General features: G+C 44.8%; 1 protein-coding gene and 1 long non-coding RNA gene across 2 annotated transcripts in view; both read left to right on the top strand.

Moving 5' to 3' along the window:
- Positions 1 to 10,892, top strand: part of LOC142006944 (uncharacterized) — a 42,717-nt gene extending 31,825 nt beyond the window's left edge. The window contains exons 3-5 of the long non-coding RNA XR_012643857.1: positions 219 to 273; positions 5,604 to 5,682; positions 10,796 to 10,892. This is a non-coding gene — a long non-coding RNA (uncharacterized LOC142006944). The remainder of the gene's footprint in view (positions 1 to 218; positions 274 to 5,603; positions 5,683 to 10,795) is intronic.
- A 282-nt stretch (positions 10,893 to 11,174) lies between these two features.
- Positions 11,175 to 12,858, top strand: LOC142006943 (endogenous retrovirus group K member 7 Env polyprotein-like). Its single transcript, XM_074983457.1, has 2 exons — positions 11,175 to 11,325; positions 11,836 to 12,858. The coding sequence occupies exons 1-2, from the start codon at positions 11,204 to 11,206 to the stop codon at positions 12,686 to 12,688; spliced, it is 975 nt and encodes a 324-aa protein (XP_074839558.1). The 5' UTR covers positions 11,175 to 11,203; the 3' UTR covers positions 12,689 to 12,858.
- The last annotated feature ends 304 nt before the right edge of the window (positions 12,859 to 13,162 follow it).

Raw genomic sequence — 13,162 nt, 5'->3', positions numbered from 1 at the left:
AAATTATTCTGTAGCATTGGAAAGATTATTGCCAGATAAATAATTGACTATTGGATACATTCCATAATTACAATAGTCAAATGGGAAAGTTTAATTTAGAACAAACAAAAATGGTTGTAAATGATTTACACCACTTGGTCTTTATGCTTCCTACAAAAATAACAGAAGTACTGTTCTGGTTCTTCAAATAAAATCACTCTTCCAACCTCTGAAAAAAGGGGTGAAATCTCCAGAAGAAGAGGACTAATTATCACAGTATTCCCTAAAAAAGAGGTAAGAAAACAATGTAAATCACTGTGAATGACCTGAGATGAAATATATATGATAAAATACAGTTTAATGCAGTTTGAAATAAGTAAGCAAAGCTAGCAGACATTTCTCAGCCAAATTCAGTAATGACACATACAGGCTACGTCTACACGTGAAGCCAACATCGAAATAGCTTATTTCGATGTAGCAACCGATGAATAACGTCTACACGTCCTCCAGGGCTGGCAACGTCGATGTTCAACTTCGATGTTGCACGGCACCACATCGAAATAGACGCTGCGAGGGAACGTCTACACGCCAAAGTAGCACACATCGAAATAAGGGTGCCAGGCACAGCTGCAGACAAGGTCACAGGGCGGACTCAACAGCAAGCCGCTCCCTTAAAGGGCCCCTCCCAGACACAGTTGCACTAAACAACACAAGATACACAGAGCCGACAACTGGTTGCAGACCCTGTGCCTGCAGCATGGATCCCCAGCTGCTGCAGCAGCAGCCAGAACCCCTGGGCTAAGGGCTGCTGCCCACGGTGACCATAGAGCCCCGCAGGGGCTGTAGAGAGAGCATCTCTCAACCCCTCAGCTGATGGCCGCCATGGCGGACCCCGCTATTTCGAAGTTGCGGGACGCGCAACGACTACACGGTCCCTAATTCGACGTTGAACGTCGAAGTAGGGCGCTATTCCTATCCCCTCATGGGGTTAGCGACTTCGACGTCTCGCCGCCTAACATTGAAGTTAACTTCGAAATAGTGCCCGGCGCGTGTAGCCGTGACGGGCGCTATTTCGAAGTTAGTGCCACTACTTCGAAGTAGCGTGCACATGTAGACACGGCTACAGTGATGAGACTTCCCGGTACAATGTAATTCAAACTGGCAGAGGCCACCAATTCTGAGAGAGGTTAGGAATTCAGTACATAGTATATAACTTACTTGGTGCTGACCTCTTCAGTTAGGCTTTTCTGAGCTAGTTTGATCCATGTGTGCTGGTATTTGTATGGCTCCGTCAAGAGGTTCCTTTGTAAGTGTACAGTATTCAGTGTTTTAACTTACAAACCTAACAAGGTGCAAGAGCCCAGGCAGGATCATGCACTTAGTATAATCTTACCATCATTTACAAGGAATTCAGGAATCTTTATCTTTGTATTTATGTTAAAATATAATATGTAGGTCAAAACCCAGAGCTTTCTTTTACACATATCAAATATGGGAAAAGATCAACAAACATCTTATACAGCCGTCTGTAAGGCACAGCTCCATTCTATAGGTAAGCATGGGTATTACTCAAAATACTAGGCAGATAACTTGGTGCTTTGAATAATCATATTCAAAGATGTATTTAGCACAGAAAGGAAAACACAGGTGCCTGAAGTTATGGCAGGGATCTACATTCCTATTTAGACATGAAAAATGGCTTGATTTTAGTACCTGCAGCTTCACTTGACTAAAGGTAGTCGATCACTGAATCATGTCTTCCTTTATTTCGATACCTAAGTGTAAATATAAATGCCTAAATGTAGGCACCTGGGTTGGAAAGTTTGGGTCCCACTATACTTGGTCCTTTCATTACCTCAAAAGCATGTAAATTGTCATTTCCAGTATTTTCATTCTACTATGTTTTTGATATGTATCATACTGTATTAATTTTCTGGACATACTAAAAATAGGTATGTGGCCAACGGATTGAGGTTATCCATAGAAGGAAATGAATTCGCAACCTTAGGGAGCTAAACCCCTGGGTTTTACTGCATGGGCTACAAACTAGCTGATACTCAGCCAAGGCTGTAGAGCAGAGACTTCATCCGTCCTTGTCAGTGGTCTCAGTGCCTCTGGGGTCACACAGGCTGTGTCTACACTGTGAGATAAAATCGATTTTATTAACATCGATTTCTTAATGCTGGGTTTTATCCATTCGATTTTGAGCATCTTCACCTTCCCACATGCTCTCCACAAAATTGACTTACTGTTGCCACACACAAGTAGCTTAATTTGAGCTTAAATCAAGTGCTGCAGCAGTGTTTTGTGGGAACCTACCCCACAGTTCCCTGAGCCCCATTGCATTCTGGCCCCACAAGTAGCTATGCGTATATGATGACATCTTCCCATATCTCATTCCCCTCTTTCCCCTGTCGTTAAGTATATGTAAGTAGACACAGCTGCTACACTGAAACCCAAATGACTCATTCACAATTATGGCTGGGGCAGCTAAAAGACCCCAGACTACAGCCAGGTTTGGATCTGCAAAAGAAGACCCTTAGGACAAGAATATTCCCCTCTGCAAACCTTACTTCGAGAACTGTGGTAATGGTATAGCTACTACCTTGTCTTCATTGAAACATGTAAAGCTAAAAGACCCCCAGCTACAGCCAGCCCCAAAAATCGTGACTGCTGAGGGAGACTACTCTCGTGCGGCTAGAAGACCCTTTGCTACAGCCAGCCCTGAAAATCGTGACCCTCACCATGCTCAAGCTGCTGGCGCCATGCTCAGCATGTCCTTTATTTGTTCGGGGTCAAGCCACGTGATGTGGCTTGGCGAGGGAGTGTTCCAGACTATGTGGTGCCTCCAGGAGGACAGAAGGGAGGGGACATGGGGGCAGGACAACATGTAAATGGCTGAAAAGAAGTTTCTCATCCTACCAGATAAGCACGACCCCCACCCATAGTCTAGCTGATACATGGAAACGGCTCCAGGCAGTGCAAAACAAAAGGCAGCTAGCAGGAGTATGCACAGAACCACAGACCCAATAGCTGAGCTACTAGCAAAGAAAAAGAAAGAAGTTTTTTCAGCCTCTCATGACCCTACAGCCACAATCTCCCAGGTGCCGAATTGTAACAGTCTTCCTGCTGCCTTATTCCTCCACACTTGAGAGCAGTGGAGAGGTAAGAGGCCAGAGTGAAGAGCTGTGGGGCATTGTGGGGCACATACGGGACATCTGTGGAGGCTAATTAACTTGATTTAAAGACACGGTGCATCCTCACTACCCGTCATTTGGAATTTTAAATTTTAACTGAATGCTACACCTGTCAGGTTACTACAATTTTAGGATTTTGATATTATATCAATTTTAGTGCGCCATAAATTGAGTTGATGGAATTTACAGTGAGGACAGGCACTTGGAAAAATTGGCCTAACTGACTTAAAATCGATTGTATCTTGTAGTGTAGATGCAGCCATAGTCAAGCCACTGATTTTTTACTATAGCTTCTTCACACAGAGAAGTTTCACTACTGTAAAACTCAGGGTGCATCTACACTAGCCAGCTACTTCAAAGTAGCTGTCACAACATCAAAATAGTACTCGTCGCGTCTACACATGCCGTGAGCTATTTCGATGTTGAAATCGATGTTAGGTGGCAAGACGTCGAAATTGCTATTCCTATCCAAAGATGGGAATAGTGCCCTACTTTGACGTTCAACGTCAAAGTAGGGCATGTGTAGACAATCCACATCCCGCTATGTCAAAATAACGGGGTCCTCCATGGCCGCCATCAGCTGAGGGGTTGAGAGATGCTCTGTCCAGCCCCTGCACGGCTCTATGGTCACCATGTGCAGCAGCCCTTAGCCCAGGGCTTCTGGCTGCTGCAGCTGGGGGTCCATGCTGCATGCACGGGGTCTGCAACCGGTTGTCAGCTCTGTGGATCTCGTGCTGTGCAGGGTGAGTGTGTCTGGGAGGGCCCCTTCAAGGGAGTGGTTTGGGGCTTTGTTGGCCCCTTATTTCAACAGAGAGCGCTTGTGTGTGTGGACGCTCCACATTTCCTTCAGGGGCAGCTCCTTTCGACGTTCTCTGTCGCTACTTCGACGTTGAAAGTCGACGGCACCAGCCCTGGAGGACATGTAGATGGTATGCATTGAAGTAGCCTATTTCGATGTCCTTACTTCGAAATGGGCTACTTTGACATAGTGTGCTAGTGTAGACATAGCCTCAGAAATGGGAATTGTTAAGTACAATTGAACAAGAGAATAAAACCAGTTTAAGAGTGATATAACAAAATTAAGATCTAGCTGAAAATATAAAATTCTATCATATGGGCATTCACAGAACTAGTACAGCAAATATATGTTCTGAGGAAAAGTAACAACTGTAATTTGTTTTGGGTCTATCCATTAATGTCTAAAGAAAATGTTAGCATTTTAAAATGCTCTTATATGATCATATGTTACTTATCAGCTACTCTTCTATAAACCTCATTTTCTAAGAGCCAAGAGCTATGTCCTAACCACTGGAACCAGAAGGTTTCAACAAGTTTTAAGTCACATGCTTTTTTTCACTGTCACAAACTTTATTTTCCCTAGAGACCGAAAAAGCAAAAGAACAGATTAAAAGTTTAATTTCTGAAAGAACTAGAGCAGTGCCCAGTTATTATTTATATGTTCAATGGTCTTGGATGTGGTGTTGAGTTGAACAGTTACTTTTTTTTCCTCAACACCACTAACTAGAACAAATTATTTTGCTGAAATCTCAGGCTTATGTTCCGAAGTAGCTTTAACTGGCACTGTGAGGTATAGAAAAGTGATTCAAAGCAATAGAGAAGATACACTCATGTACACTGGTTGGAAAGGTGCAGAGCAGAAGTTAGGAAATAGCCCCACATTCTAGTTCTTTTCTTCTCATCTTTGTCTTCATCTTTGTCTTCTTATTCTTATTCTTCAGTAAATTGGTACGGCTATAAGCCTGTTCCTCTGGAGAACTGTAGTGAACTTCCACCTTAATATGAATGAAAATGGACATGATATTTGAGAGAGATAAGGCAGACTGATGATGCAAGTCCCCAGATACTGAGGAACTCTGAGGTGGAGGTGGAGTTCAATCTTAAATTGTAAGTAGGGTCTGGAGGTGGCTAGATGTTCAGAGATAGTTGTGAAGCTAAATAGGCTCAGATTTCTCAAAGTATTATTCATTGCTTAGGGAGGAAGGCTAGATCAGTGGTTAGAACATTAGCTTGGTGAAGGAGTTTTGCCTTCTCCCTCCTATATGTTTCCCAGGCCCGGCTGGGCTCTTGGCATCTAGACGGAACACCTGCTCTCGTGTAGGCAAACCGCAGGGAGCTGTGTTGTTTTGATTAGGTGTTTTCGAGAGTTCATGTTCAAGGACTGGGAGGATTGATGTGGCTTTTTTAGAGATAGAAGTGCTGAGCCAGTTATTGTAGCTGACTGCTTTTCTCATAATAATGTGCTCTCACTGGGTTATAAAAGCTGTGAGAATAATAAACTTAGGGCCTTCAGACTATAGAACTGTTGGCCCCCTGCTGTCTATGTTCGTCTTTGTCTTTCATCCTTCGCGGTATCGCACCTCTGGGACCTGTCACTAAAAAGAAATACAACATCTGGCGCCCGAACAGGGACACGGAGGTGAGAAGCATCCATGCGGCGAGCAAGGTGTATCAATACCGGAGGGACCGAAGAGAATTTCTAGACCGGGTGAGTCAGACCTTCGGGATTTGGGCAGGGTTAAGATGGGGAATTCCCCATCTTCTTACTCCTCTTATATTGAATTGCTTCAGACTTTACTGAAAAGCTCAGGAGTAAAAGTAAAACAAAGTACATTTCAGAAACTTTTTGATCTTGTTTGTAAGCATTGTTATTGGTTTACCCCTAGTGGGAAAGATGCTCTAGATTTAAAACAGTGGAGATTGATTATGAAAGCCCTGCGTCGAGCGCACCAAAAAGGGGAAATTATCCCGCTCCCCGTTTGGTCTCTTTGTAATCTTGTAGTCCGTGCCTTGGAGCCGTTGCAGTCTGGCTCTGAAGAGGGTCGCTCCCTCTCCCCGGACTCTTTAGTAGAAAGAGGAGCCAGACGCGGGGATCCCAAGGGAGATGGGGCCCTATCGGAGGAATCAGGAGACTCTAGTGAGGAGGGCCAAGAGGATCAGCTTATCACAGGAGATAAAAAGACAGGGAACTCTGAACAGCAGAAAAATTATACTGCCCGTGAAACATCATCGGGCTTTTTCCCTGTTAATGTTTGTGTGGCTCAGCCAGAGCCCGATTTCCCTCCCCCCCCGCCTTCCCCGCTTTCACCACCTACCAAGGAGGAAGGCCCCTCTGTACCCCCTTTTTCTTGTTATGAAAAGGATAAACTTTTTGCGGAACCCCCGCAGCAGACCGTTACAGAGCCTGTGACTAATTTGATGAGGACGGTTCTGGCGGTCGGAGCCCATGAAGGCTTTGATTTATCCCCTCTAACCCTTTCGGCTTTTCCAGTTACCATACAACAGGTCCCTCCTAATCAGCAGTTCCCCCAGGGAGCAATTAATTATCACCATGAGCCATTAACCTTTAAATTGCTCAAAGATTTGAAACAAGCGTGTGTCCAGTATGGTGTTAACTCTCCCTACACCTTTGGCCTGGTGCAGGGATTAAGCCAGGCCGAGAGATTGATCCCGTGGGATTGGGAAGTATTGGGACGCACCGTGCTGAATGGGGCTGAATTTTTACAGTTTAAGACCTGGTGGCATGATGAGGCTGCTCTCACGGCCAGGCAAAATGCTAGTCAGAATCCCCCTGTGGCTATTACTTTGGAACAGCTCACTGGTACCGGTGCCTGGTTTGGCATCCAGGCACAGTTACAGTATAATGATGTTGCAATTGTCCAGGTCCGCCTTTGCTGTCTTAAGGCCTGGGAAAAAATTGCTAAGCCAGGGGAGAGTACCCCTTCTTTTGTAAAGGTAAAACAGAGTGCACAAGAGCCTTATGTAGATTTCATAGCCCGTTTGAAAGGGGTTTTGGATAAAACAGTATCCCAGCCCGAGCTTAAAGAGCTCTTATTACAGATGCTTTCTTTTGATAATGCAAACGGAGAATGCCAGCGGACTTTAAGACCGTTGAAATGTCGGGGGGCCTCCCTGGATGAGTATATTAAAGCTTGTAATGATATAGGGTCAGATGTTTATAAGATGGGTCTTTTAGCTGCTGCGATAAAAGGGGATGGCCCCTATCAGTCTAATCAGAAGGTGAAGTGTTTTGGATGCGGAAAAATTGGGCACCTGCAAAAGGACTGCCGACAGGGGCAGGACCGATTAAAAAGAAATCAGAGAGTTACTGGGAACGATCCTGCTAACAATCCCCCGGGGATCTGTCCCAGATGCCAAAAGGGACGGCATTGGGTTACTCAGTGCCACTCTAGATATCACAGAAATGGCACCCCTCTTTTTCAGTCGGGAAACTTTCAAGCGGGCCCGACCCGGGGCCCGCAAGTAAACAATACGGGCAGCAGCCGCAACTTTTTTCCGGTCAGCAGCGGCCCGATGCAAACCGGCTTTCAGTTTCCGACCTCAAGCACGCCACCCACGGCAGCGCAGCTTTAGACATAGCCATTCCAGACAATATTCTGCTGCAGCCGGCTAATGGTGTGCAAAAGATAAAAACTAATGTTTTTGGACCGGTCCCAGCTGGGTCGGTCGGCCTCCTTTTGGGAAGGAGTAGCTTAACATCTAAAGGGGTGATAGTACATACTGGTGTCATTGATAGTGATTATGAGGGAGAAATTCTAGTTATGATGAGTGCAGATGTTCCATATCAGCTGGAGGCTGGAGATAAAATTGCCCAGTTACTATTGCTGCCCTACCTTTCAGGGTCGAAGCACCCCATAAAAAGACAGGGGGACTTCGGAAGCACAGGGAGGAGCGTGTATTGGCAAACCTATATTGGGGACCGTCGGCCTGAAATTACCATTAGTTTAGGTGGTAAAGAATTTAAAGGTTTGGTGGATACAGGGGCTGATGTCTCCATCATATCAAAAGAGTTTTGGCCCTTGACGTGGCCCTTGCAGAAAGTCCCAACTGTTTTTACCGGGGTTGGGGTTATGACAGATGTCTATCAGAGCACCAATATTTTGCGGTGCCTAGGGCCCGATGGGCAGGCAGCAACCTTGCAGCCCTTTGTGGCTGAGATAGCTATTAACCTCTGGGGAAGAGATTTGTTAAATCAGTGGGGAGCCTATGTTACCATTCCCTCTACTCCTATAACAACTCAGCCATTGGCAGATGCCATGGTATGCAATTCTGCAAACACCTTAAAGCAATTTAATCATGATGGGTTGGGGTACCCAAATTTAGAGTAATGGCCGCTGCTCGAGCTAGCTTCGCCCTGCCACTGAAGTGGCTGACTGACAGCCCAATTTGGGTGGAGCAGTGGCCTCTGTCCCAAGAGAAGCTAGAAGCTTTACAAATCTTAGTCGAGGAACAATTGAAAATGGGGCATATTGAGGAATCAACCAGTCCCTGGAATTCTCCTGTCTTCCTTATTAAAAAGAAGTCAGGGAAGTGGAGAATGCTTACTGATTTGCATAGAGTTAATACTGTTATTGCCCCCATGGGATCTTTACAGCCCGGGATGCCTTCACCGGCAATGATACCTGCCAATTGGCACATTATTGTTATTGATTTGAAAGACTGCTTTTTTACCATTCAGCTACAACCACAGGACAGGGAGAAATTCGCATTTACCATTCCTGTCATCAATCATCATAAGCCTACTCCCCACTATCAATGGAAGGTTTTGCCCCAGGGCATGCTTAACAGCCCTACCCTTTGTCAATATTATGTTAATCAGCCGTTACAGCTACTCAGACAACAGTTTCCCCGAGCATTGATCATTCATTACATGGATGACATTTTGCTCTCTTCTCCATGTAAAATGGAACTGGACAGGGTATTTGAACAAGCAAGACAGGATTTAGATGATTTTGGGTTACAAATAGCTGAGGAAAAGGTACAAAGGGATTTTCCATTTGCCTATCTTGGTACCATAATACAGAGAAACATTGTGACTCCACAAAAGGTGCAAATTCGTAGGGATTCTTTAAACTCTCTGAATGATTTTCAGAAATTATTGGGAGATATTAATTGGCTTCGCCCCTCTCTCGGAATTCCCACTTATGCCCTGGAAAACCTGTTTACCACACTCCAGGGAGATCCTGATCTTAACAGTCCACGTAAGTTATCTATTGAAGCAGAGGCTGAACTTAAATGGGTGGAACAACAAATCCACTCAGCGCAGTTACAACGCGTGCAGCCAACGCAGCCAGTTACGCTGCTAGTCTTTCCCACTCCTCACAGTCCGTCCGGAGTTTTGGCCCAACAAGATGCTATATTAGAATGGATCTTTTTGCCGAATAAGGTGGCAAAAACCTTATCCACCTACTTGGATAAGATTGCTGATGTAATTTATTGAGGCCGCTCCCGCTGTAAACAGCTCACAGGATGGGACCCTCATTCAATTACAGTCCCTCTCACCTCAAATCAGGTTAACCAAAGCTTTGAAAACAATATGCAATGGCAGATTAGCCTGTCTAATTATGTGGGAGAAATTGGTAATCATTATCCTCACGCCAAGCTGTTTGCCTTTCTTAAAAGGACCCCGTTTATTTTATCTACCATAGTCAGGCACCAACCCCTTGTTAATGCTGCAACATTTTTTACTGACGCTAGTGGGCCTGGCAAGGCCGGTTATACCGGCCCAATTACCAAGGTATGGCAGACCCCTTATAATTCCATACAAAAGGCTGAACTTGCTGCTGTTACGCAGCTGCTTATTGATTATTTACACCCTGTCAGTATAGTCACTGATTCCCAATATGTTGAATTTACTGTCCAACAGATAGAAACAGCTACTATTTTACCTTGTTCTGAATTGCATGAAATGTTTTTGCAATTGCAATCCCTTGTTAGATCTCGCATGCACCCTATTTTTATTACACATGTTCGTGCTCATTCTGGCCTACCGGGACCAATAGCTGCAGGAAACCAGAGCATTGATCAGCTGTTGGTAGGCACCACCCAGCAAGCAAAGGATTATCATTCCTTAACTCACATTAACACATCTGGCTTGACTCGCAAGTTTCACATTACCAAAAGTCAAGCACAGCAAATAGTGGCCCAGTGCCCCACATGTGGGCCCATTACTGCCCCTACCTATCCCCCGGGAGTAAATCCCCGAGGATTCAATGCAAATGATTTGTGGCAGATGGATGTTACACACATCCCCTCTTTTGGGAAATTAAGCTTTGTACGTGCATCCGTTGACACGTATTCTGGATTTTTATGGGCCACCCCGCTAGCAGGGGAGACCACAAATCATGTAATTCAGCATTTATTAGAGACGTTTAATATTTTGGGTGTCCCCAAACACATTAAAACAGATAATGGACCTGCTTACACCTCACAGCGGTTTGCCGCATTTTTAACACAATGGGCCATTCAGCATACCACAGGTATTCCTTATAACCCTCAGGGTCAAGCAATTATTGAAAGAGCCCATAGAACACTTAAAAACATGCTAGAAAAACAAAAAGGGGGAGTATGGACATCACATTTAGGAAAAATAACACCCAGACAGCAATTACATATGGCTCTTTTTACTCTTAATTTTTTAAATAGTTCCACTATAAATGATGTGTCCGCTGCAGAAAAACATTGGTCTATAAACAAAACAAGGAACCTGAATCAACCCATATATTGGAAAAATGATGAAGGACAGTGGGTCCCAGGAACGGTTAAGATTTGGGGCAGAGGGTTTGCTTGCATCTTTACAGATTTCGGAGAAACACGCTGGGTCCCGGCTCGATACATCAAGCCAAGATATGACAACCCCCAGGCAAGTGAGGATGGTGCCCCCGGTTGATATCGTCTCCCCCTCACTGTTTCTGGCCGTGCTGGCAGTATTGACCACAACCGTAAGTGCATCAACACAAAACTTCACATATTGGGCATATGTGCCTAACCCTCCCCTTAACCGTGCTATTCATTGGTTGGATCCTCCTGTGCCTATTTATGTTAATGATTCCCGATGGATGCCAGGGCCTTATGATAACCGAGGTCCGCTAGCCCCTTCGGAGGAAGGTATGCGAATTACTACTTATACAGTAGGAGTTGAAGGGCATCCAATTTGCATTGGAAATGAGGGACATTGTTTAAAAACCCACGCCCAAGCCTGGTTGGCTATGATCCGAAATACAAGTGATAATTACCATCTATATCTTCTTGTAGCTCATACATTTAATAGCTTGGAGCTGACTAATCAAGCACCTCCTGATCTGCCTCCCTGCGTCCAACGGACAACAGCGTATGTATCAGATTGGGTTCATTGGGAGCCCTGTCGTGGGGATACAGGCCGAGTTCTAGTTAATACTTCCTATGGAAGAGTCATTGATTGGAGCCCTGTTGGCTCAGCTCGGCAAAAGAACACCGTGTTGGACCTCAAATGGCATAAAGCAAATAATAGCGTATATACAAGTGCCCCAGGAAGTATTGTTTGGCTTGGAGGTGGTATGTCTCCTCCAGCCCCTCACTTACCTTTTGGCCCCATCCATAACTCATTATGGAAATTAGCCACAGCCCTACGACCTGTGCGAGCATGGAGAGGGATGTATACCCAAGGAAAAAATAATACCTTTTCAAATGTCACATTTCATCTCAACTCTACCCATTATATCCAGGCTTGCGTTCGCATGCCATATTTGATAATGATTGGCCCTGCCATATAGAACGAGAGCGATTTTTCTGTTAGTTGCCATAACTGTTCCTTTTATACATGCATTAACCGTTCTGTTCCTTTTAATCATTTGAAAGATAGGATGTATTTGTTAAAAGCACGGACCGGAATATGGATCCCCGTTCGAATGCCTCGGTCTTGGCAGCGATCTCCTGAGATGCATCTTATCGACCAAGCCTTGAACAGAATTCTTAAAAGAGCCAAACGATTTGTTGGTCTGCTGATTGCCGTGATTATGGGACTTATTGCCGTCACCGCCACAGCAGCAGTAGCTGGAGCAGCCCTACATCAAACGATTCAAACCACCGAGTTCGTACAAGATTGGCATGCTAACGCAGATAGACTTTGGACTTCTCAACGCCAAGTTGATAGCCAGCTAGCCTCTCAGATGGCTGACCTCCAACAGGCTGTCATAATGCTTGGTGACCAAATAGTTAGCATGCAGAAACAACTAAGAATGCAATGTGATTGGAATGTATCTTCTTATTGTGTTACCCCTTTACCTTATAATGATACCCACTTTCCGTGGGCAAATGTGAAAAAACACTTGCTGGGTCAAGGAAATCTGTCAATTGAAATACAACAACTACAAAACCAAATTTTTACCACTTTTGATAAAAAATTAGAACTACTCTCTGGATTGAAATTGTTGGATGGCCTAGTGGATGGCCTGAGTTCTTTGAATCCACTTAAACATATTAAGCTGTTAGGGGGCTCAGCGCTAGTATTGTTAGGCCTGATTTTGATTCTTTTGCTTTTGCTTTGTGTTATTTGGAGGAGAAGCAAAAACCTATCCTCCAATTGCAAGCAGCAAGCTGCTGTTTTTTCTTTGATGTTGCATAGAGTAGCTAGAAAACAAAAAGGGGGAGATGAAGGAGTTTTGCCTTCTCCCTCCTACATGTTTCCCAGGCCCGGCTGGGCTCTTGGCATCTAGACGGAACACCTGCTCTCGTGTAGGCAAACCGCAGGGAGCTGTGTTGTTTTGATTAGGTGTTTTCGAGAGTTCATGTTCAAGGACTGGGAGGATTGATGTGGCTTTTTTAGAGATAGAAGTGCTGAGCCAGTTATTGTAGCTGACTGCTTTTCTCATAATAATGTGCTCTCACTGGGTTATAAAAGCTGTGAGAATAATAAACTTAGGGCCTTCAGACTATAGAACTGTTGGCCCCCTGCTGTCTATGTTCGTCTTTGTCTTTCATCCTTCGCGGTATCGCACCTCTGGGACCTGTCACTAAAAAGAAATACAACAGCTTGGGACTTGGGGGAAGTGGTGTGCCACAGACTGCTTGTGATCTCAGAGGTGATTTAATCTCCGTGTTTCTCAGTCCCCATCTCTAAGATGTACATAAAAGCACTTGCTTACCTTGGGAAGGTGGTGGTGGTGGCCTGGCTAGGTTGTTATCTGGTA

This window comes from Carettochelys insculpta, chromosome 1, assembly GCF_033958435.1.
Source record: "Carettochelys insculpta isolate YL-2023 chromosome 1, ASM3395843v1, whole genome shotgun sequence".
In the NCBI taxonomy this organism is placed as follows: domain Eukaryota; kingdom Metazoa; phylum Chordata; order Testudines; family Carettochelyidae; genus Carettochelys; species Carettochelys insculpta.
Note: the sequence above shows the minus strand (reverse complement) of the source record. Positions and strands in the feature narration are given on the sequence as shown.